This window comes from Eurosta solidaginis, chromosome 3 (genome assembly GCF_040869045.1).
Source record: "Eurosta solidaginis isolate ZX-2024a chromosome 3, ASM4086904v1, whole genome shotgun sequence".
In the NCBI taxonomy this organism is placed as follows: Eukaryota; Metazoa; Arthropoda; class Insecta; order Diptera; family Tephritidae; genus Eurosta; species Eurosta solidaginis.
Genome location: NC_090321.1, coordinates 137,890,320 through 137,916,844, shown reverse-complemented (window position 1 = coordinate 137,916,844; position 26,525 = coordinate 137,890,320). Strand labels below are relative to the sequence as shown.

At 37.5% G+C, this 26,525-nt stretch overlaps 1 protein-coding gene across 7 annotated transcripts in view; it reads left to right on the top strand.

Annotated features, from left to right (window-relative positions):
* Positions 1–26,525, top strand: part of fliI (FLII actin remodeling protein) — a 426,153-nt gene that overhangs the window by 99,290 nt on the left and 300,338 nt on the right. For all 7 annotated transcript variants that reach the window (XM_067773105.1, XM_067773104.1, XM_067773106.1 and 4 more), the window contains exon 2: positions 24,599–26,288. In XM_067773105.1, the coding sequence (XP_067629206.1) occupies positions 24,599–26,288 (1,690 nt within the window). The remainder of the gene's footprint in view (positions 1–24,598; positions 26,289–26,525) is intronic.

The window sequence follows — 26,525 nt, the reverse complement described above, 5'->3', positions numbered from 1 at the left end:
AAATTGCATTTTTTGGGATTTAAACGCAAGTTAAACTTTTTACATGTTTGAAAGACCTTCTCCAAATTGTTGAGGTGGTGAGACTCGCTACACCCTATGACTATTACATCGTCTACGTATAAAAAGGCTTGGCTTGGGGAAATACCGGAAAAAGCAATGGACATCATTCGTGAACACGAGTTAGGCGCGACATTTAAACCGAAGGGTAAAACCTTCCAACGGAAATCACCACGATCAGTGCTGAAAGAGGTGATGTCTCTCGAATCTTTATGTAACGGAATTTGGTGGAAACCTGAGTATAAGTCCAAAGTAGAAAAATATTTTGCTCGACCAAGGTTATCTAAAATGTCATCCACGCGTGCTAGCGGGAATTTGTCGGCTACTAGTTTTTTATTAACTGCCCTAAAATCTACACACATGCGGTATTTTTTCTGTCCACTTGGGTCTTTTTTGGTACCAATATTAGCGGGCTGTTATAATTCGAATGACTATGTTCAATCAAATCATTTTGCAGTAAATTGTCAACTTGTCTATTAATTTCTCTGCGCTGTGAATACGGTAATCTGCAATTTTTAATGTAAACTGGTGTTTTGTCCGAAAGTCGTAAGTTTTTGTTGGTAAAAGTTATTTAAAGTCATTACGTCTGTTTCAAGGGCGAATACTTCGAGATATTTTAAACATAATTCAATTAGCTCATCGTTTGCGTACGTGGGCATCTGGTTTATTAAAATTGACTTTAGTCCTTCTAATCTTTCTGGATTATCTAACGCTTTATTAATTTTGTATATGTTAAAGTTATTAATATCTTCAGTCTTAATGTTGAAATCTATTTTACTTCATCTGTAGTATTAATTACTTTTAAAATTGGGTTTTTCGTGTCGACTATGCATTTGGCTGTAAAAACGCCATCGGAAACTTCATGTGAATCTACGAAAACTGGATTTTTTGAATTACCCAAATTAAAAATACGGAAGACTTCACACCTTGGTGGAATTGCTAAACTATTGCTGGATGTACTATGTAGAATTGAAACATTAACCCTATTTGCCCCGTGATAAATTTGTATTGTGTCGTTCGCGTAATTGATTATGCATTTGTTTATTTTTAAGAAATCTTTCCCGAGTATGCCATCGGATGGTATATTGAAACAGTCGTGCACAACATGAAGAGTGTGTGGAATTAAAATGTCTGGTACTATTATGTTCGTATCTATTGTGCCTAAAGTTGTAATCTTGTCAGAAGTTACACCAGTGATGTCGACAATGTCATTGTTATTTATTTCTGCTTTTCTTGATAAACTGGAAATTTTAATGACGGATATATCTGCTTGCGAATCTACTAAAAATGTACATGTTTTGTCGGAATCAGAACAATTAACCTCAATGAAATCAGAGTAGTTTAAATTTAGGCAGTAAATGGATTGTGTAGTAGAGCTTTTTACTCCTCCTCCCTCAGTGTTCGCGTCTGAGGGGCTTCGGCGTTTAAATTCCGTACATAGCAGTGCCTCTATTATTTGAACTCGAATTGTTATTTCTGTTTGTCGTATTTGATCTATTGTAGTTATTCGGCCTATTGGACGAATTGTTGCCTCTTCTGTTGTAATTGTTACCTCCTCTACTATAATTGTTATTTCCTCTATAATTTGAACTAGTACTTTGCCTATTTGTATTACTGTACCTGTAATTATTGTTATTGTATCTAAAATTGTTACCACGGAAGTTACCTCTAAAATTGTTTGACCGTATTGGTCTAGAGCGAAATGCCAATACTTGTCTCTCTTTTACTTCGTTATCCTTTTCTATTACCATCTTCGCGACCACGTCTTTCGAATCGGTGAAGGTGGACGAAGCTAAAATGGATTTGACCGTGTCTGATCTGCTGTTGAGTCTACAAACCTTAATTGTTTGTTCCACGGCCATTTCGTGGGCTTTTGCTTGGGTCATCCCTTCTATTATAAGAGAGCGTTCTAACGAATCAGACAATTCTTCTACCTGTTTTGCAAATTCGGCATAGTTGTTATTGGTGATTTTTAATGCTGCGATTTTTCCAGCGACAACTTTGGAGTTGTCGGGTTTTATTTTGCTACTTAACGCCTCTTTTATCTGACTAACTGTACTAACTTCTGTTGGTAATGACTCGCGCGGTTTGCCTTCCAACTTTGATTTGAGAAAAGCTATTAGTGTTGGCGTTAGTGAATCATCTGAAAGATCTTCTATTAGGTTTATCTTGTCAATGAAAGACGGAAGCGATAACGGGTCTCCGCTATAATTTTCGCGCATCATAGAAGCCCATAGGCTAATATAGCTGCTCTTTTCTGTTCCGGTGTAGCCATATTTATATCTCTATCAGCAGTTGTGTTCACGCGATTAGTAGTCGATATTGTATCGTTGCTGCTTTCGTTAGAAATTGTATTGCTGCTATTTACGCTAATGATTGTACTATTCTCTGAATCGTCTGTTGTGCTCGATTCACCTAAGGATATTCTTGGTGGAGGGCTATACGTAAATGATACTTCCTCTGAGCTCGCGTCTTGGAAATCTTTTTCAGAATCTGACATCTACAGTAACATTCGATAACTTGTGTTGAAAATTTATAGCAAAGTTGAAAAAAATGTGTAGGTTTATCAAAAAAATCTAGCTTGGCTCAAGGGAAGAGGCGGCAATGGCTTTATGGTGACACTCAAAATATAGACTTTGAAAAGTTTGTAAGTAGAGTAAATGTAAAATTGTTGTTATAGGCACTTGGTAACGAGGTATTCACATTAGAGGATTCAGAATACGTTGTTATAACCACTGTAGGTTTATTTTATGAAAAAATATTTTGTAGACACAGATGCAAAAAAATCGAAAAAATTTTGTAAATTTGTAGAAGGCACTGTAGTTTCAGAGAAACATTTCTAAAAATCGACAATGCTAAAAAAAAATTCGAAGTTGAAATTGTATTAAAGTTATTATGAAAAATATTGGTTGGCACTGTAGCTTTAAATAAAAGCAAAAGAATGTAGGCACAAATTTATTTTGTATTTATAAGAAAATAATGTTTTTTTGTAAAATAATTGTACAAGGGCGGCCACCGTGGTGTGATGGTAGCGTGCTCCGCCTATCACACCGTATGCCCTGGGTTCAACTCCCGGGCAAAGCAACATCAAAATTTTAGAAATAAGGTTTTTCAATTAGAAGAAAATTTTTCTAAGCGGGGTCGCCCCTCGGCAGTGTTTGGCAAGCGCTCCGGGTGTATTTCTGCCATGAAAAGCTCTCAGTGAAAACTCATCTGCCTTGCAGATGCCGTTCGGAGTCGGCATAAAACATGTAGGTCCCGTCCGGCCAATTTGTAGGGAAAATCAAGAGGAGCACGACGCAAATTGGAAGAGAAGCTCGGCCTTAGATCTCTTCGGAGGTTATCGCGCCTTACATTTTTATTTTTTTTTTTAATTGTACAAGGGTTTTCGAATTTGTTGGTAGGCACTGTATTTCTAAATTATTGCTAGCCTTTAATAAAAAAAATTTTATATTTTCCGTCGGGAAACGCATTTAAATAGCAAAAGGGGGTTTATAAGTGCAAATTTATTATTTTATTCTTTTGTGTCAAAAGAAATTCAAGTAAACGCTTTTATTTTTCCGCAAAACTGTATGTTTAAACCAGTATTCCAAATAAGAAAGAACAGTACATATAAATATGTTTTAAATGGTTATTATTAAAATGATATTTCATATGTATACATATATGTATGTATTTAAGTATTCCAGTACATATGTATTTAGGTTTATGTGAAAATTTAATGGGAAAAAGAAAAAAAAAAATTGTTTCAAAAAAAATTTTTGAAATTTAAATTTAAAGAGAAATAATTGGGAATAATATTTGTGTGCTAATGGCCATATAAGAAAATTGAAAAACATTAGTGTTAATTGATTTTATATGCAAGTTAAATATATGTATCAAAATTTAAAAGAATATAATTAATGTATGTATATGAAAGAATATATATACGTAGGTGTTAGTATATACTTATGTATGTTGCTTCTTTGTTGCTGCTGCTGGCTTTGGCTACTCTTCGTCTTTCCATGCTCGTGCTGTGATTTCGCTGCTGCTAGTTAAAGATGATTTTAGCGTTATTTTTTCGCTACTTCTTTTTGGCATATATGTATGTGTGTTACTGTGCTGTGGTGGCGTGTTTTTCGTTTACCGCTATTACAGTTTCTTTGTGTCTATTGGTTTTTTTTTTCGGTAGAGCTTTGCGTACCGCTATGAACCAAATTATTGATGCACTGTTTTGTCGCTTGGCACAGGCTGTACTGTCTATGTACATACATACATATATTCAAGTCTCTCTCAACCGTTATTTAAATGCCTTTGATTTTACTAACTCACGCCACCAGCACTTTATTAATACCGTACATTTGCAATTTTTGTACAGTCACCTCAAAAACGCACATTTTCCAAACGGTACTTCGAAACCTTTTGGTCAAGAACAGCTATATAGCTTTTTTCAAATATATTTCTATATTTGTTAAATTTCGCAAGTTTTTTGTTTTTCAAATTAAAGAAATGTTTGGTGAAAAAGTAGTTTATTGAATTTGCTACTTTTTTGTCCAAAATTTAAATATAAAATTCTTTCTTATTTTACATTGATTTTACTAATTTTTTTCTCTTCTTTTTTTTTTGAAAATCGTTGTTTGATAGTTTATGGTTCTTTAGAATTTTATGTTGTTATGAAAAAATTTTTGTAAACTTGTAACTAGTTTTGTTAACATAAAAAATGTTTGTAAGTTTTTAGAAATCGTTGTTTGATAGTTTATGGTTCTTTAGAATTTTATGTTGTAATGAAAAAAAAATTTTTTTGTAGTTTTTTGAGTTTTTTTTTTTGTAGTTATTAAGTTTTTAATTTTTTTGTAATTTTTTGAGTTTTTAAATTTTTTGTTTTTGTAGTTTTTTGAAAATTTTAAAATTTTTTTTTGTAGTTTTTTTTGAGTTTTTTTTTTAATTTTTTTTGTAGGGTTTTTTGTAAGTTTTTGTTATACGTTGCTGGCCACTAGCACGAACTTAGGAATTCATTTCATCAAAAATTTTCTGTTTTAAACTTTTTTATATTTTATCGTAGCTGCCGCTACGTACATCTCGTGTCCGCCAATTTTGCAGGCAGGCACACGGTCACGGTCGCCATGAAGAGGCTCCATCTTGGAACCTTGCACTTTAGCTCGGTGTGATTGTGGGCAATAGCCACGCGCCATTTATACTCATAAATGCACTAATTAAAAACTTTAAATTTATTTCCTTTAAGGAGGTTTGATGATTAATCTCCTTTCTTTTATTTATAAATATATATATTAATTTCACAAAACTTATAACTTTTAATCACGACTTTTAGCTGAGTAGCTAAATTGGCATCCGACGCGCGTGAACCACTACAATTGACTTTACTTTTTTCTTTTCATTTTTTTTTGTCTCTACCTATCGTAGAGCTTTTTAAAGCACGTTAACTTGGTTGCGGTTGCGCTGCGGCGAATGTCAATAAAGCTAGTTCTATTACTATTTATATCCTAAGGGCCCTATTATGCTATGTAGGTTTTAAATATATTTGCATGGTTCCATTACACACTTCGTGACAATACGACGTACAGCTCCCTAACGACTACAATAATTTATACCTTATTTGTTGCCTAAATGTTTCGTTGTCCTGAAAAATATTTTCACTATACCAAAAGGAAAAATTAAACTTTTTATATTTGGCCGACCCTAATAAACATAAATTATAACTTTCGAAAATCAGTGAAAAATCTTATTTCGAGAAGTTTTGAATACCGTGCGCGCAGGATTTCACAGCAATTTACTTCGAAATTATATATAAATTCGTTGTTACAAAACTATGTTGACCTGTGTTATACATTTCCTCAGAATTTCGTAAATTTCAAAAACTCAACTTTACGGAAATATAAGAGTTTCGTAAAAAGTTGCGTAAAATTCAAGCTAGGACAAAAAATAATTTATTCCATGTTAACGAAATTGGAAAATAGCTCCGTGAAAAGTGAGTACCCGCTGGCTTAAAGGCCGCGACACGATGAAATTTTTCAGATATGTAGACGCGTTTTACACAAGCTTATGCATTCCAGTAACATCGCGGCAATCAAGCAAGATGTTGCGTTTATTAATATGAAGGAAAGACTTGGCAATTGAAGTTTATTTCGCCTTGCCCATTCACATTTTGCGAATAACTGTTATAAACATTCTCACTATACAAGAAATTTACTTTCTAACATATTTTGTACGCATAACGCATATTTTGTACGCATAATGCATTCATTCACATTTTGCGAATAACTGTTATAAACATTCTCACTATACAAGAAATTTACTTTCTAACATATTTTGTACGCATAACGCATACGATTGATTTAAACGCATCTCTCTGAAAAACTGCTCTTATGACGGGGCTTAAGTCTCAAGCCAGCAGACACTTCGCGAAAACACGTATGAACATACCCATGTATGTATTTACATATGTATGTACGATGTACATGTGAGTGCGCATACTTGCTACAAATGATTTGAATGTATTTGTAATGCGTAAATTTAGTTTCATCAATATGTTGATTGTTTTTGTGTTGACACAAGAGGATATGCTTGCTACTATAACGGTTTATAAAATAGATGTTGGTCTTCTTTCCCTGCAAAAATCGTTGGATCATGTGGTCCACTGGAGGACTTACCATTATACTCCACTGTAATGCAGCAATGGACCAACTCATGTTTCTATACGAACATATTGTAAGCCGATCATTGCTCTTTTTAACGATTGTAATCACTACACGATGTTTATTGGACTGTGGGTACTCCATGGATTACTCTGATGTAATGCGGAGCTGGACTAGTCCTAGGACATCGCAATGTTAATTGGACCATATTTTTTGTATGAATTGTGGTTAATTTTGGAGCACTCGGTTGGTCCATAGCGAGTACTCCATACATGCAAGTCGTTCAAGCTGTACGTCGCGTTTTTACGAAGTGTCTGCTGGCTTGAGTCTTAAGCTAGCAGACACTCACTTTTCTCGGAACCGGACGCAGCTATACATCTTGTTTGTCGTAATAAATTGCCAAAAATATGTAATATAAACTATTCAAGTCGTTCGGAAGCTGTACGTCGTGTTTTCACGAAGTATCTGCTGGCTTGAGTCTTAAGCTAGCAGACACTTTTCTCGGAACCGGACGCAGCTATACATTTTGTTTTGCGGTAATAAATTGCCAATAAATGAGGTATAAATTATTTTATATATAATATTGTAGTTTGCTATAGTGTGTCTACCACCTTAATACGACCAAAATTTGAGTGGATAGAAGTTGGGAAAAAATTTTCGAAGCACCCTAATGTACATATGTATGTATGTCCCCGTTAGCAGAAATCCTGCGCGCATACAATTTGAATCATATTGAACTACAAACTTTTCTCTGATTTCGAAAGATGGAAGAGCGAGATGTATTTTGTAAATCGTTATAGTAGCAAACGTATCATTTTTTGTAAACGACGTTACTTAGTATATACATACATATAAGATCAAAATATTGATGCAACTAAATTTACGCATTACTTAAATCAGGGATAACCAGTTAGTTTAATAATTATTGGCGCCACTTCACACGTATTGTTATTCTCTTTCGTCTTTGGTTGTCGCTCAACAAGCAGAGTAGCAAAATCGATTTTAGGTGTCGCTTGTTTGCGTACGACCATGCATGCTATGTTTGCGCGAAGTTTCGTAATCTTGCGCATAAATAAACAAAATTCTTGCATATGATGTTGCCTCATTGGTTATCACTGTACATGTGTATGTTCATACATGCAGATCCTGCGCACGTTATTCGAAACTTCTTGAAATAAAGATTTTTCCTTGATTTTCGAAAGTTGTAATTTATATTCATTAGGGTGGGCCAAATATAAAAAGGTTAATTTTTCGTTACGAAAATATTATTAAGGACAAAGAAAAAATTATTCTAGTCGTTAGGGAGCTGTACGTCGTCTTAAGACTTAAGCCAGTAGACACTCATTTGTCACGGAACCGGACAGAGTTATACATTTTGTGTGTGGCAATAAATTGCCAATAAATGAGGTTTAAATGATTTAAAATATAATATTGTTGTTTGATATAGTGTGTCAGCCAACTTAATACCCGGTCGTATCTATGTAAGTAAAATACTACTGCCGTATAAAATTGCAAGCAAACGATATATAAATAAGTCCTACATATTTTTTACAACAGTTTCTACTTTATTTCATAGCTATCGGTATCACTGATGTTGCTGTTTGCATCATTTTCTACGGAAAGAAATAAATATTGACGGGAATTTAGTGAATTATTTAACCTTGAAGAGTTATAAAACAACTTTGCCTTTATTATAATCTGGTAACAACAATCGTCTTACCAGTTACAAAAATTACAAGAAATTTTTCGTATTATGATTTTGGATAGCAACGTTAACTGCACTATAGGTGGTAACGTTTTGTTACCACGCAAAATTGCACGTGTTTAATTACTATTTGTTTGAACCAACAAATTGTGGATCCATACTCGTGTATAAGAATTGAAAAACAATATAAGCACTTGTTTACGCTAAAGTTTGTTCACATTTTCTTTTTATTCTTAATTGCACTGGTAACGATTTTCAGTTACATAATACTCCGGTTTCCGGCTTTGACATCGACGTTCAATTCTCTTGCGATAACTTCCCATATAGGGTTTACTTTTGACACCACACTTTTATTTTCGTTTGACAGAATATTTTCTTTAAGGAAATTTAAGGAAATCATCCTTCCTTATTTTTGGGCGACGACCTAATTTTGATTGAAACATTTTATACTATGGTCAAACAGAAAAATAAATTGAGGAAATTTCGATTTGAATTGAGTGCTGTTCATACAACTCGATTTAGCTTACACAATAGTAATTTGATAGCTGGTTGGCTCATCTCTACAGCAAGAACATACCTTTGTTCAGACTGTCAAAATGAACACGCACATTATTAGGTGAATGAAATGGAATGAAAACATAAAACTTTGAAATTTTTGTGTGTTGTAAGAAAATGTGTTCAATGTTTTCGTTTCATTTTGAGTTTGCCATCTTCTTTTGACAATCCCTACTCCAGTGAAATGAAAGACATAAAATCAGCTGATGAGATGAGCCAACCACATAGTTCAGCCATGCGTAACTGACGTTAAAATATACTCAATAAACACACTTTACAATGTTGAATTTGCAGTTTGAAACAATTTATTACGCAATTTTTTTTAAATTGGCAATTTATTATTACAATTTATTATATGACAAATTGTATAATAAATTGCCCAAATAGTATAAATTGCCAATTTGGTGTGTGTTTGAACCTAGTATTACATACGTTTAAGCACTGATTGCTGCATTTGAAATAGTTTTGCTATTTCGTGGTAGTGATCTGGAGCCAGAAAGATCATTTTCGATGTAAATGCAAAAACAACGACTTCAGCCAGATAACTCAATTTTTGAGTCAGATAATTTCGTTTAGTTTGGGCACACTCCAAATGAATGTTCAATAATAGATGTCGGCATGTTAAAGCATCGGTTGCCGTCTTCCAGTGAGGTTTTCAGCTCCGGCTCACGCTCAGTTCTCACGGGAATGCTCTGGATCATTGAGAGACTTGAGAAGCGGATGTCGTGAAATTTTCGCACACGTGAAATGTGATAGGCAGATGTCGCCGCTGTTTTTTATTTAACTCATACGGTGAAAGGCTAAGCAGCTACAACAGTTTTTGAAAAAGTAGGTATATTAAAGGCAGCGTTGCCAAACTAAAAAGAAGTAATTAACAAATTATCTGGATCACAAATTGAACATCACTTCTATCTGGATTTATCTGGCTCAAATAGTTGTTGTTGCATTTACATGCAAAATTATTTATCTGGCTCAGGATTTTGCCACCGGATGATGGCTGGTGCCAAAAAATAACAAAGGGTAATTTTTTTAAGCTCCGTATAATAGGAACAGTGTTGCTGCGAGCTTGGAAAAGAATGTATCAATTTCCAAACAGCTAAAGTTAATCAGTAGTATTTTTCTTTAAGAAATAATAATACAAGATATTTAAATGAAATCGGTATTCATTTTAGTAAAATGCATGTTCGGCCGGGGTGCGTCTGCTCCTGAGTTGGTGGGCGCACCGAGGTCGGTCTCGATGGGAATAAGCGGGTTGGAATAAAATAAGAGAAGGCGAGATTTCTCGTTATAATATATATGATTTATTGGGTAAATGTAAAAATATCAAAGGTTACAATATTACCTGAATAAACGCAAAAATACGGCAGAGATCGCTGGCGGCAGATGTGTACAGAACGGCTGTTGAAGACCAAGAGGCCGGTTGTATCGAAAGCGACAACCGTTGACCCGCAAAATCCTCCGTTTTGGAGGGGAAAGGCACCCACGCATCAACCCCGACATGCATATGCATGAGTGCTGACAAAAAGCACACATACACGTGCATGCACATGCATGTGGCGGTGATGGTGTGGGTGGCTATAAGTTAAAGTCGAGTATCGAGTATCGAATTTCAGAGTTGCATTAGGGCGATCGCAATCAGATAAGGAAAAGTTAGGCATCCTACCTAAACATGCATTTATATTTTGTTGTCATAATTTGTTTCAACAAAGACATCTGAGTATTGGCATAAATATACACTTCTGGACTTTTTCGTAATTTTTTGTGATCTTACATAAAAGAAAACAAATAAGGACGGGACTGTCTTCGGCTATGCCGAAGACTTCATGCCTTTCATGAATTGGGCTGAACAATAATCTTATCCCGTTCGTAATCTCCAAATAATCGGATGTATAAGATAAGAAATATATATTGAACAGATGTACATACCTAAACGATTTTTAAGATATATATAAAATAAAAAATGGCAAAAAACCCCCTTATCTGAACGATCGGTTGTATGGGATATATATTATGTATAGCTCCGATCGAAATGATTTTTACAGGAAATCTTCTATGATATATTAGAATATATATCACCAAGTTTCAGGTTCTTATATTGGAAACTAAGGGAGAAATGGCCAAAAATCTTTCTATCTGAACGATCGGTTGTATGGGATATATACTATAATAGCTCCGATCAAAGTGATCTTTTCGGAAAATCTATGATATATAAAAATATATATCACCGAGTTTCACGTTTATACTTTCTAAATTGCGGCAGGAATGACCAAAATCGTCTTATCTGAACGATCGGTTGTATGGGGGATATATGTTATAGTGGTCCGATCCTACCGGATCCGACAAATGTCTAATATCTATAAATCTTATAAAATAAAGTCGCTAAATGCCATGTATGCACATAACTTCACACAGAATGCATCGATTTTAAAACGGTTTTTTGCATTTAGCTTAGCTACGTGAGATGGTACAGTTAATATAATTTGACGATATATATTATAGGGGCGTGGCAAAGGGCCAAAATGTAGTAAAAAATCATAAAATTTTTGTTTACACAGCTATAACTCATAAACGGATGGATGGATTTAAAAAATTCTACCTTTCAGTAAAACTTTGAAATTATTACCTTCGATCTGCATCAAAAAAATACTTGATTCCTTTCTTATATCAGCCAAATTGTTTAAACAAAAGTAACATTTTTACCAAAAAATGCGTATGTGTGGTTGTTCGCTGTGAACTGTGCGCGCTAATTGCTTTTGAGTAAGGCATGATGCGACACATACATACGTACATATATAGCATTCGCTGCGTTATTTAACTTCGGGCGTAGGTTTATAGGTATGTATGGATGTACATACATCACTACATAGTATAAAACAAAGTCGCTTTTTCTGTCCCTGTGTCCCTTTGAATGCTTAAACCTTTAAAAATACGCAACGGATTTTGATGCGCTTTTTTTAATAGATAAAGAGTGATTGAAGAGGAAGTAACGGATGAACAGATTTGGCTGAAAATTGGTGGAGGGGTAGCTTAGAACCAGGAGACAGACATAGGATACTTATTATCCCGTTCTGGATAGGGTCTTGAGATCACAACGTGGACCTGGGCAATCCTAGGTTATGTTTGTAAAATGTGGGCATCAAATGGAAGCTGTTTATGGGTACTTTTATACGGGGTTTTTTTCGTACCCGTGGGTGACAAGGGCCTCGATATATAGGCCAAAATGTGGACCCGGGTACCCCTAGAATGTGTTTATAGAATATGGATAACAAATGAAAGCTGTTGATGAGTGCTTTAGTACAGGGTAGTATTCATACCTATTGGTGACTAGGGTCTCGAGATTGAGGCCAAAACGTGGACCCTGATACCCCTAGAAAGTGTTTATACAAGAGGGATAACAAATGAAAGCTGTTGATGTGCTTTAGTACAGGGTAATTTTCATATCTGTTTGTGACTAGGGTCTTGAGATATAGGCCAAAACGTGGACCAGGGTAACACTAGGATGTGTTTTTACACTATGGGTATCAAATTGAAACTGTTGATGAGTGATTTAGTGCAGGGTAGTTTTCATACCTAAAGGTGACTAGGATCTCGAGATATAGGCCAAAACGTGGACCAGGGTAACACTAGGATGTGTTTTTACATTATTGGTATCAAATTGAAGCTGTTGATGTGTGCTTTAGTACAGAGTAATTTATACCGCTGGGTGACTGGGGTCTCGAGATATAGGCCAAAACGTGGACCCGGATACCCCGAGAATGTGTGTGTAATAGGATATCAAATGAAAGCTGTTGCTCAGAGCTTTAAAGTAATTTTCATTGTGATATTCGATTTCGTCGCATCAACTTGGCAAAACTGATAAATATGCATGCGAAGCATGAATTGATAATACCCACATACCTATTTACATATGTCCTATTCGATTTGTCTGAAATTTGGTATATAAATTTGCCTATATTAGTATTTGCGATCCTTTTTTCGTGGAAGTAGACCAGAGACGGGCTGGGAATGCGATTAGGACTAGGATTGGGACTGAGACTCGGAGTGGGACTGGAACTCGGAATGGGGCTGGAACAAAATACATACCACCCTCTGGGACTGGCAATAAGGGATGAAGAAGAATGGGAAAAACTTGAGAGAAGAGAAAAGAGGGAAGGATAAGGAAGGAGACTGAGAAAGAGATATAGTGAGACGAAAATAGAGATAGATGAAGCGAAAAAGACGGAGGTAGGAGTGAATAAAATGATTAAGAAGAAGTGAAGAGGGGAGGGCAGAGTTAGAGAGAAAAAGCTTTTAAAATATATGCAGGTAGACCAAATTTAGGGCAGAACAACGTCTGACGGGTCTGCTAGTAATACAAAAATACATCCTTGTGCCAGATTTCATTGAGATATCTCAAAATTTGAGGGACTAGTTTGCGTTCAAACAGACAGACGGACGGACAGATGGACATGGCTATATCAACTCAGTTCGTCGCCCTGATCAATTCGGTATACTTAATGGTGAGTCTATCTTCTATATTCCTCAACGTTACAAACATCGGACCAAAGCTAATATACCATTTCATGTTCGTGAAAGGTATAAAAAATAATATTAACTTGTAACCAGGTACCCAAACTGTTATTGCTTTTACCATAAAAGAAAAATCATTTCGGGACTTTTAATTTTTTAGTCTAACAAAAGTTTATAAAAAGCTCTATAATTGTTGAACGGCTCACCCAAATACAACAATTTTTGTTTTTTATACAGAAACCTTCTTCAGAAAGCGGTGTATAAAATTTCAACGCAATATCTCAATTGAACCAAACTTTATGGCCAAAAAACAGGTGCAAGCTTACTGTGGAAAGGATAAGATAGGATATGAGAGTCAGTTATGGTATATCAATGAAAAATTTTTATTATAATTAACAAAAACTTTGAAGTATCTCTACAGGTTTGAATTCCCGATATTAGGTAGAATCGAGTGGTAACAAATTTTTTGGACGAACCGTTCTACAGTTATAGGGTGGTACCTTTATACGTCCTTAAAAAATTCAATTCCGGATTCAACTTTTGTTTTCGGACTTATAAAATAAAAGTCCAGATTTTACTTTTACCGAAAAAACAAAAAGGATACATGATTCGTCATGAAAAACTATGGGGATCCAGGGTAAACTTTCACCTAGGACTATTGAGTTCACGAGTCCTGCGCTCACGATAGATATATCCGGCGAACTGTGACAGCTTCCTATCATACGTGTGGGGGCATCTCCGTTTATTGTGCAGACTGTCTGACTGCAAATTTGAATACCATAGATCGTGATGGGCATTGAAGTCGCCTAAAATAATGGTATTAATGCCAGTGAGTAAGGCGCTGATGTTAGGGCGGTATCCACTGGGGCAACAGGTGGCAGGAGCGATGTAGATGTTGATGATTTCTAGGTTTGCATCGCCTGACCGGACAGATAAGCCTTGACATTCTAAGACGCTGTCCCTGCGGCCGATGTCGGGATCAAATAAATGATATTGCACTGAGTGGTGTAAGATAAACGCGAGGCCGCCTCCGTTTCCGCTATCACGATCTTTTCTGTGGACATTATACCCAGAACAGGATCTTGCTGTGAGTTTAGTCTCTTGAATCGCGGCGATGCGGATGTTGTGCCGCTTCATGAAATCGACTATCTCCGTGATCTTCCCAGTTAATCCATTACAGTTTAACTGCATAATTCTGAAGTGCAACGGGGGAGACGTCGTCACTCTAGGAGTAAGAGATGGGTGACTACGCCTGGGTTGTGAAAGACTAGGACGCAACTGCAGTTGTGGCCCTGGGACTGGACGTCATTAGGTAAGCATTGGGGTACGCGGTGTAATTGGGTTGGCGACATGGCAACATGGCGCAATGAAACCCGTGGGGGGGGGGGGGGGGGTTGTCGTCGCGGAGACCAGAACATCTAGGAAAGTGGCACCACCCAAGGCAGGAGCTGCATTGGGCGGATGTCGCAAACATATATATTCTGTGCTGGCTATCGGTGCAAACGGGGGTAGGGACTGAGAGTCTGTTTCCCGGACCTACACGATTTCTGCCGGAAAAGAGGGGGAAAGAAGACGGGGGCAGGGGCTGATGCTCGGCATTGCTACCGACTCTACTACGGAGATTGTAGTTATGAGTTGGAGCGGCCGTATGAGTTTGTGGCGCCGTGGGGCGCGAGAAGCAGCGGGTACTTGGTGTGGCTTGTTGAGCAGCGGGGCTGCTAGAAGGTAGTGGGGGCGCTAAGGCGTAGACTACGGGACACCCTTGGGCGTCAACAGTAAGGAGCCACAAAAGATTTATAAAAGTTACGAGGACGTCGGGCTTTGGGATCTAGCCCAGAACAACCTGTCCGATGCAACCATCCCTTGCACGTGACACACTGACAAGAATATGACCGTCCTAAGAAGATTCTTTTCCGGCAGATGCAGCAAAACCATTTCTCAGGACCGGGCTCAGCAAACGGACCCGGATGGGTTCGATACCTTCCCGGAGAAAGAGAATATGGAGCAGTCCCGCTGCAAGGAGCTGCTGGGAGGATGACAATTTGTGGGACGGACGCAACAAATTAAATGGGGTTACACCGAAATGACAGCCCTTGGTCGGGAAAAATCGCGAGTGGCTCCGGTACATAGAACCGACTGCCTTGGGAAGCAGTCTTCAACCATCTCTTCAACTGTGTTGTGGAACCAACGCCTCTAACATCCCTCTCATTATGATCCATCCCTGTTGAAACAGCAAGTTTCCCTGGACTCCCGTTAGAGGATATTGATGACAATTTGTGATCGGTCGCATCTATTGGATGGGGCGAAGCAGTGCTACAACAACAAAAACAACTGTTCGACTTCTGCCTCAGACTTTTCCAGCTTCTCATTCAGCTGCAGTATACGCTCCGATGATTCACTAACAGCAGCAGAAAGCGACGAAACCTCCCCTTCGATCCGTTTTGTGAGATTGGCTTCCACCTCACCAATTCTCTGAGAGACACTTTCGATTTATACCCACAACTGATCACTCTGTTGCTGTACCTTCGAGACTCTACTTCCTTCAGTGTATTATATACAGCTGTTAGGGTGACAATTGTACCCTCATCAATTTTCGGAGTCTTCGGTGTGGGAGAACCTTTGCTCAAGCAACGTTTCGGGGCAGCAGGAGGAGCAGTGTAAGGCATAATAGCAATTGGACGTGACCAGTGCGAATTAAAAGAAAATTTGGAACACGCCATACACTTGGTCACCTTAATATATTTCAGTTGACTGACAACCCTGTTCACTGGGGAAAATGAGTGGTGATTTGCCATTTACCTTTATCGTCTTTCGCTAAATCTTTGGCGCAATAATAATGTTTGAATAGTTTATGTATGAGTGTGATAAAGTAAAATTTTAAATTTTTTGTTTTAACTTTGTTAATGACACTGCCAAATGACGCTTCAAGTGTATATCACAATTCAGAGCACTAAAATTTAATGCTACTTGCCTGTCTCGTGTTTTATTAATATGTAATGTTTTTAAACAGAACACCATCTACATAATGAGGCGAGAATTCTCCCTATCAGGGAGAGAAATGAAATGCTAACCAAACAGTTCCCGTTGAATACCCAGAGTCCTGGGCATCCCAACAGACATCTGATTGATGAGCCAACACCGCCCAGCGGCTTAAGGAGTCTTATCCTTAAGCATTATGAGGAATATGGTACCTGAGAACACAGCCGTATGAAGCCAAAAAATACAAGCAGGTCCTCAGTGAACTCCACAAACAGGCGTCGGACCTTTATGCCAGGAATTGCCCGGTGAATCCTGTACTCAAAGAACAATACCCAAAACTTGCAGAAGAGGAACGCATACTCGGTTATACTAGGTTAAACTCTTACCTATCCAGAATCAACCCCGACATACAAACAACAACAACTCCAAAGCACCTTCCGCCTTGTCTAAAAAGATGGACCGCTAATTATCTGAATGGTCGGTAGGCGTCGGTTCAATTTAGGAACGAAATTTCTCAACCCAGAAAAATTAAACAGGGGATTCCACAGGGTGGTGTCCTATCCCTGCTTCTGTATAATTTCTACATATCAAGACTCCCTTCCCCACCAGAAGGAGTCACGATCATTTCCTGTGCTGACGACTGCACGATTATGCGTACAGGACCTGGCCCTTCAATTGATGAATTAGTTTTTAAAATAAACAGCTACCTCCCCGATCTTTTCAGTTTCTTCACCTCGCGCAACTTGGCATTATCACCGACAAAATCCACGGCCACCCTGTCTAGGACGTGGAAGGAACAGATGTCGCAAATATACCGACTGTCAGTCACCCAAAGATCTTAGGGGTAACGTTCGACAATACTCTAACCTTCAAGGCTCATGCCACAGAGATTGTTTCTAAAGTACAAAGTCGAAACAAAATCCTCAAGTCGCTTGCTGGCAGCACATGGGGAAAAGATAAAGAAACGTTTCTAACCACTTACACAGCAATTGGCCGGCTGCTCATGAGCTACATGTCACCAGTTTGGTCGCCTGGTCTTAAAAATACACACTGGAAAAGGCTACAGACCTGTCAAAATGCTGCATTCAGAAGTGCCACCGAATGTCTCCTTATGAACCCTGAACACCACCTACATATTGAGGCCAAAGAGCTCAATAGGCCAAAGAGCTCAATTATAAGGAGCACAGCGAAATGCTGAACAGACAGTTTTTGCTTAATTCTCACAAACCAGGACATCCCAGCAAACAACTGCGTGATCTAGCACCGCCTCCACGGGGATTAAGGGAACATCTCCTAAAGCACTATGATGAGATCCGGTACCTGCCAACACAGCCGTTTGATCCAGGCAAGCATAAGCAGGCCCTTGTCCAAATCAACACAGAATCGGCAAACGCCTTTGTCAGGACGCGCCCGGTGAACCCCGTTGTTAATATGCAAGAAGAAAGCACATTACCAAGGGAGACACGAGTCACCCTGGCCGAACTTCGTTCTGGATACTGTAACAGGATAAACTCTTACTTGTCCAGAATCAACCCCGACATACGTAATGTATGTCCTGCATGCGATGTGTCCCCACATGATACCAACCATCTTTGTCATCAATTGTAATGTGGAACCTACGCCTATAACACCTATCTCCCTATGGTCCGCCCCTGTTGAAACAGCCAGTTTCCTTGGACTCCCGTTAGGGGACTTTGGTGACATTTTGTGAGTGGTCGTGCCCATTGAATGGGGCGAAGCACTGTTAATACAACAACAACAACAGGGCAGATGTTGACATCTGGCGATAATCGCATTATCTTAGGCGATTACAATGGCCATCACGACCTATGGCATTCAAACTTGCAGGCGACAGCAGAGGTGAGTTGTTGGCGGATCAAATAGAAGAACCGACGTTCTGCACAATAAACGGAGAATCCCCCACTCGTATGGTAGGAAGTTATCACAGTTCGCCAGATATATCAATAGTGAGCGCAGGACTCGTAAACTGCGTCAACTGGCAGCCGATGTTAACATTGGCATCCGACCACCTACCCATACTCCTTTCACTCGAGCGATCTGCCGACTTCATCACTACTAAAAAACGCACTTTCATCAATTTTAAAAAAGGAAGGTGGGAAGATTATAAAACTTATGCTGACAATCGTTTAGCTTCTTTCCCTATCCCGACTGATGCCCCAAGCGGAGCGTGCTTTCCGCAATGTCATTGAATCCGCTTCGGCTCGTTTTATTCCCGCCGGAAGAATCCCGGAAATCCGGTCACATTTTCCAGCGGCGGCCGCAACTCTAGCGAGAGAACGTGACCAGCGGGCGGGTTAGGGGGTCAAAATATACCCGCCGTAGGGAAGCCTTTCGTAAGAGGCGGCTAAAATACCAGATTCAAGGGGTTGTGTAGCGCAACCCTTTCAGGTTGCCAGCGCAATATATAGCTTCTCCAAACCCAATTTTCAACCTCACCTGTCCGTGGCGAATCCTGTTTCATTAGCAGACGAGGCTCTGGCGACCCCGAACTCCTCATGGATCGAGGTCGCATGTGTTCATAACAAATCGTTCCCGAGATGGTCGGGCTTGGTACCGGAATGTACCGGATCTGCATCCGGCAAAGGACTATCAACATCGATAACACTCCCCAATGCCTTCGGGGAGTGTCCTTATCGCTACAACAACAACAATAACAACAACGTGACCTCCTAAGACAGCATGACCTCGGCGACCCCCAAATTGGAGGGGAAGCCGTTCCTCTTGGTGGATTTATGCGCGCCATTGTTGTATATTTTTCTATTTTATAATTTTTTCATTTTCTTATAAGCGTTTAATCAAAGCAGCAGTAAACACAAGACAAGTAATATAGTTCAAAAATATTAACACTACAAACCGTAGACAACGCAAAAGAAAGTTGGCAAATTTTTAGAAAGAATATACAATTATTGAGAACGCACAAAAACAAGTCCTACTCAGTTGACAATCGCTCAATAAATATTTTTTTTTTTGGAATAGGTCTGTCCCAGGGCTACTTCCCGGAAAATAAGTTCTCCAAACACTAACCTAAGCAAAAGTCTACCTAAATATGCACCAAATTTTAAGCAAATCCCTCAATAAAAAATGTTTATGGGAAAGGTCGGTCCCTGGTCCACTTCCCGGAAAAAAAAGTTTCCTTATTATTAACCCAAGCCGTAAGCTACCTATGTACGAAAATTCAAGCAAATATATATATCCTTTTTTTTTGGAATACGTCGGCCCCTGGTCCACGTCCCGGAAAAAAAGTTCTGCAAATTATTAACCTTAGCAAAAAGCTACCTATGTTCCAAATTTCAACCAAATCGCCGAACAAATAAGCCTTCGTCATCTAAACTAAAATTCTTGCCCTGACTGCCTGCGTAGTGAAACACAAAACTCCTTCGAATTGCGCCGGCATTTGTGCATGCACACTAAGTTGCAGTTGATTTCGAAAAACCATTTGCTCTTCCTCTCCTCGTTACAAATCCGTCGTAATGCAGAATACCCAACTTCGGCTAAAGCGGCAATTACCCACCGGCGTTTGCCGTACGTACGCACGTTTGACCGAACCCTCAAGCCGGTACGAATCATTGTGTGCGTTTGTGTACATGTACATAACATATTTGTGTGTGTATTGTTTACAGATAAGCACTGTTGCCATTGCCCATTTTGCATGCATGCTTATGAAAACATCAACTTTTTCCAATTTAATTTTTGATGTTGTAAAAGGCTGGAATTAATATTAAATAAATATAAATAGATTTCATATTTATAATCTGCACTTTTGCACAATTATTTCGAATTTTCACAATTTTTCAAACTTTAATTAGGTATTTTTGCATAAAACTGCAAACGGTCAAAAATTAGCGCACAAAAGTTTAATAGGCAACTCTGTCTAGTGAGAGAGCGATCAGCTGACACGTTCTTACGGAAATAATCAAAATTGTTTTGATTTCTACGTTCCGGGCTACGTACGACGTTGCACGTCGGTGAGTTTTCGTTTATATTGCACACTCATAAGATAGGTCGTGTCAGCTGACACGTTTTTGGTACGTACGTTCGTGAGTAACTGCTGCATAAAGCGGAGCGTAGAACGGGAACGTAATCGAAATGCAGAATAGGGGTGAATTTAAAATTTTTGTTATGGTGCACGGCCAACTTCATGTGAAGTTAGCGTGACACTTTTCGATAACCACCGTAGATACCAGTTGGCAAAATAATTCTTGCACATGAATTTGTCGTAATTTATCAGTGAAACAAAAAAATATGCCGCGGCCATATTTTAGAAAATATAGGAAGGCACGCTAACTTCACTAGGGAAATATTTCTTGCACGTGAATTTGCCGTAGATAAGTGGCACATAAAAAAATTTAATATTTTTATTCGAATTTATTAAATGTGCCACTTATAAAAGAAATATGAGGTTTTTTTCGAATTTATTCAACATGCCAATTAAAATAAAATAAATGTAAGGCGCGATAACCTCCGAAGAGATCTAAGGCCGAGCTTCTCTTCCAATTTGCGTCGTGCTCCTCTTGATTTTCCCTACAAATTGGCCGGACGGGACCTACATACATGTTTTATGCCGACTCCGAACGGCATCTGCAAGGCAGATGAGTTTTCACTGAGAGCTTTTCATGGCAGAAATACACCCGGAGCGCTTGCCAAACACTGCCGAGGGGCGACCCCGCTTAGAAAAATTTTCTTCTAATTTAAAAACCTTATTTCTAAAATGTTTGATGTTTCTTTGTCCGGGGTGCGAACCCAGGGCATACGGTGTGGTAGGCGGAGCACGCTACCATCACACCACGGTGGCCGCCAATATGCCACTTATCTACGGCAAATTCACATGTAAAAATTATTTTCCTAACTGGTCTCTGAGGTGGTTTTCGAAAAGTGGCACGCTAACTTCACGTGAAGTTGGCGGTGCACCATAAAAAAAAGTAAAATATTTTTTTTTGGAATTTATAAAATATGCCACTTATCTACGGCAAATTCACGTGCATGAATTATTTTCTTAACTGGTCCCTAAGGTGGTTTTCGAAAAGTGGTACGCTAACTTCACATGAACTTGGCGGTGCACCATAACAAAAACTTGACATTTTTTTCTCGAATTTATAAAATATGCCACTTATCTTCGGCAAATTCACGTGCAAGAACTATTTTCCTAGTGAAGTTAGCGTGCCACCCTATATTTTCTAAAATATGGCCGCGGCAAATGTTTTTGTTTCACTGATAAATTACGGCAATTTTCCCAATAGGTAATTTTTTTCCACGTTGAAACCATTTTCACAGAATTTTTGAAATGTACCGCCAACCAGAGTTGAGCGTAATTTTAATATAACAGGTACAGCCGTTCCTCGCATCGTAACCGATAGTAATTTACAAATCTTCAAAAGAAATTTTCTTAAACGCCATTCAACTGTGTCTACAACTTTTTCTTACTAGGTGCTTCGTAGTCCCGAGGGATTAAAGTGACAACGTAAATTTTTTCGAATAGGCAGCATATCAATTTTGGCACGAACATATTCGTCGTTATAAAATAGACGCTTATGTCCATTTTATCATTTATAAAAAATGTTTAAATGTTTGCCACAGGTGGACTCGCTGTTTACTTATCTGTGGAAACATCGCTTTCATAGGTTAGCAACATCAATTCAACTTCAGCTAAAGTTAGTTGTAATTCGTAATGCCAAAAAGGAATAGTTGTTTCCAAGTTAAATTGTTTCAGTTACAATCCAACTGAGTTGAGTTGTAAACCATAAAGGGGCATAAATGTTTACACAAAAGAACTTTTAGGTTTAGAAAATTCCATTATAACTCGTAAATAAATGCATTTTTCAACTGACCGTGTTGTACAATAGAAGTTGGAAAAACAAATTACTCATAAGTACGCTTGCCTATAAAAATAGATTTTTAGAATTTCTATTGGGATGCACAATCCACATGGTAGTCAAAGGGTTGCCAGCACTTTTAAATTCCCAGCTCTCCATTTTCGTTACAGAAAAAAAAACCCCAGACCATAACGGAGTGTTTCACCGTCGTCATAGTGTAGTTATTGGCATATCTTCTCTTCGGTGTTTTGCGATCTGTTGACTTTGAGGTTGAACAAGCAGAATTTGCTCTGAAGGGTGCTGTGAATTTTTTTTATATTCAAAGTGTGAATTTGTATCTGTGCCTATTCTTCTGGGCAAAACAAAAACAAAAGTGCTATAAGTGTATAGGGGTTGAGCAGCTCTGTAAAAAATGCTTAACGAAAATGTTTAAAGCTAACAGTTTATGGCAACTTTTCAAGCGTTTCATTTTTTTTATTCATAAAAATAAATAGCCCGAAGGGCTATGAAAATATTTCTTTTATAGAGTATTGGGTTCCTATTTGACTCATAATTATGAGTGCTCCGAAAATGTTTGAGGGGAACGGAGTTATGCCACTTTTAAAAAGCTATATATGTATGTAGTGAATGTGAAAAAAATGTATATATGTAAATAATTAATTATGCATTTTATTTAGATTTTTAACAAAGTCAACGAGGAACAGCATTTTTTTTAAACTCACAATATGACAGAAGAAAGAGCATTGACAGCTTTATAAAACCTTAAAACTAACCAGTAAACCGTAGTGGGTTTTGGAGAGTTTCATCCCAGCCAGCATTTTTTGAAAATTTTTATCAAAAATTATTCAAATATCATACCCCCAGATGATTGAAAACGTTCAAATTTAAAAGTATTTTTTATTCGAAAATCAATGTTTCGTCGGGAGAAAAGTGTACCTTAAATGTGATTATTCTTGAATAATCATTTATGATTCATATTTCGAAATACTTTTTATTCATCTTTTTATCATACTTGATATTACTGGAAGATTGTACTTTACTTCTTTTGGAATAATATTTGATTACTTTTCACAGTCATTTGTTGATCACATTTAAGAACATTTTTCAATCATATTAAATGATGGTTTGGAATCATTTGTGAATACGATTGTGATTCATTTTTCCATCATATTTAACACATAACTAAAGACTATTAAAAATCATATTTCATCAGGGGGTGAAAGCATCCGGAAGCTCGGAAGTAAGCTTTTTGAACCGCAGGTAGTAATTAACTTGACCGTTGTACACACACACGACTACAACATCCAACATCATCTTAGATCATGGTAACGACGTCACTTTAAAAATCACGATTTTACTATGTCTCACATCATTCTTTAAATATAACTTGATGTTTTTGACAATCATAGCTCATGGAGGATGTTGAAGCCGGGTCCAGGCGTGTCAGTCAAGCTTAACTTACCAGCGGTTCAAACAGCTTACAACTTCCGTACATCGGTTCCATCCAGTATGTCTTTTCTGGAAAGCCGCATCTAGAGAAAAGCTATAAGACATCTTAAGTAAGGAGCAGCATTTATATTACTTTTAGTCTTGAATATGTTTTGTATATTTGTAATTTTTTGGATTTTATGATTGAAAAAATGTGAGCTAATGACGAAACATCAGATTTTCAATGAGAAGTATAGTTTTAACAATTAAAAAATTCATCATTTATTCAAGAAAGGTAGTCTGCAAAGATTAAGAAAGATGATTGAAAAATGATTTTAAATTTTTGATCACCGAAGGTAAAGAAAGTAAATTCAAAAATGATTGCAAATTGTGATTGAAAAATTGTTCTCAGTTATTGATCATCAAACGCAAACAAGTTTTATTATTCTCTATGTTCATTTTTATAAAATCTTAAAATTTATTCATCAAAGTTATTCGAAAATGATTTCAAAAAGTGATCGAAAAATGATTTTCAGTTTTTGATCATTAAAAGTAATCTTATTTTATTATTTATTTTGTTCAACTGTATGAAAACTCAGTATTTATTCGCAAGGAGAAATCAAATTGTATTGATATGAAGGAAAGTTCAAAAATTTATCATCTAAATGCTGTGTGGGATTGCTTTTGTTGATTTATTTGGCAATTTAAAAAGTCTCCTGTTCGTCGAATGTACTATGTTTTAATCAAAATTTATATTGGAAACCATCGAAACAACTTAAAACTTACGACTTTAAAATATGGGACTTGTGAATCGCCTAGTTGTAGATTAGTGCATATGCTAAGATGATCTTGTAAACAGGAAAGCGAGAAGGATTAATGTAATTTTTTTTATATTTTTTTAGGAAGGAAGATTTCCGGCAACCATTAAACAGATGAATCGAGTTCAGTGGTTAACTTTGGACAAAACTCAATTATGTGAAATTCCCGAAGAACTGGGAAACCTTTTCAAACTTGAGCATCTCTCACTTAAATACAATGGCCTGGAGAAACTATTTGGAGAACTCACGGAACTATCATGTTTGCGATCCTTAAATCTTCGTCACAACCAAATTAAAAACAGTGGTATTCCACCGGAGCTGTTTCGATTAGAAGAGTTAACAACTTTGGATTTGTCCCATAATAAACTCAAAGAAGTACCAGAGGGTTTGGAGCGAGCTAAAAGTCTTCTTGTATTAAATCTTAGCAATAATCAAATTAAGTCTATACCCAATACTCTATTTATACATTTGACTGACCTTCTTTTTCTCGATCTTTCAAAAAATCACCTGGAAACATTGCCTCCACAAACACGCAGACTTGCAAACTTGCAAACTTTGAATTTGGCCGATAATCCTTTAGAACTATTTCAACTCCGTCAACTACCTTCCCTGCACAATCTTGAGAGCCTTAATATGCGCAACACACAGCGCACTTTACTTAACTTCCCTATTACATTGGATAGCTTGTCAAATTTGGCGGAATTAGATTTGTCAAGGAACATGTTGCCGAAGATTCCAGATTGTGTATATAATTTGCCCAACCTTAAGCGCATCAATCTTAGTGATAACGCTATAACAGAACTAAGTTCAAATGTTGAGCTTTGGCAGAAACTTGAAGTACTTAACTTATCCCGTAATCAATTAACAGTATTGCCTTCAGCTATATGTAAATTAGCTCAGCTTCGCTGTCTCTACTTAAACGATAATAACTTGGATTTTGATGGTATACCATCAGGGATTGGAAAACTGTGCTCATTAGAGATATTTTCGGCATCTAAGAATGTTTTGGAAATGATACCAGAAGGTTTATGTCGTTGTGGAGCTTTAAAAAAGCTCAATTTGAGCTCGAACAGGTTAATTACATTACCAGAGGCCATTCATTTGCTAGATGGTCTAGATCAGCTCGACTTGCGCAACAACCCCGATCTGATTATGCCTCCCAAACCATCCGAAGCAATCAAAGGATCTGGCATTGAATTTTACAATATAGATTTTACTCTCCAAACTCAATTGCTTCTTGCTGGTGGTGGAATACCTCCGGCGGTACCTTCAGCTCCTAATGCTAAGGATTCTACTGCACGTAAAATCCGTTTGCGCCGTGGTACACGAGCAGAGTCGGATCAGGATTCCGCTAAGATACTGAAAGGAATGAAAGATATTGCTAAAGATAAAGATGAATCTATTGGGTATTTTGATGATTTACAAGCTGAATCTGTAAAACCAAAACGGTGGGATGAAACATTGGAAAAACCACAACTTGATTATTCAAAGTTTTTTGAAAAAGACGATGGACAATTACCAGGTCTCACTATTTGGGAAATTGAAAATTTCTTACCCAACAAGATAGAGGAAGCAGCACATGGAAAATTTTATGAAGGAGATTGTTATATTGTACTTAAAACATTTTTTGATGACATAGGACAACTAGGTTGGGAAATCTATTTTTGGATTGGCAATCAGGCAACCTTAGACAAACGCGCTTGCGCTGCCATTCATGCAGTAAATTTGCGAAATTTCTTAGGAGCACGATGTCGTACCATACGTGAAGAGCAGAGTAAGTATATTGATGTAGAAACTTTTTACAGTCAAATTCTAAAAGGAATTCAGTTAAAAGTGAAGTATACTCATTGATTTTTTTTCTTGTTTGCTTTTACAAAAAAATCTATTTTCTCAAAAAGTGTAGTTACGTAATTAACGAATAAACGGGAAGATATGTGGCTAGCTTACTAAATTTCCATTGTACACATTGTTCGGAAAAAAAAATTTGCAGTAATGAAAATTATCCAGTACC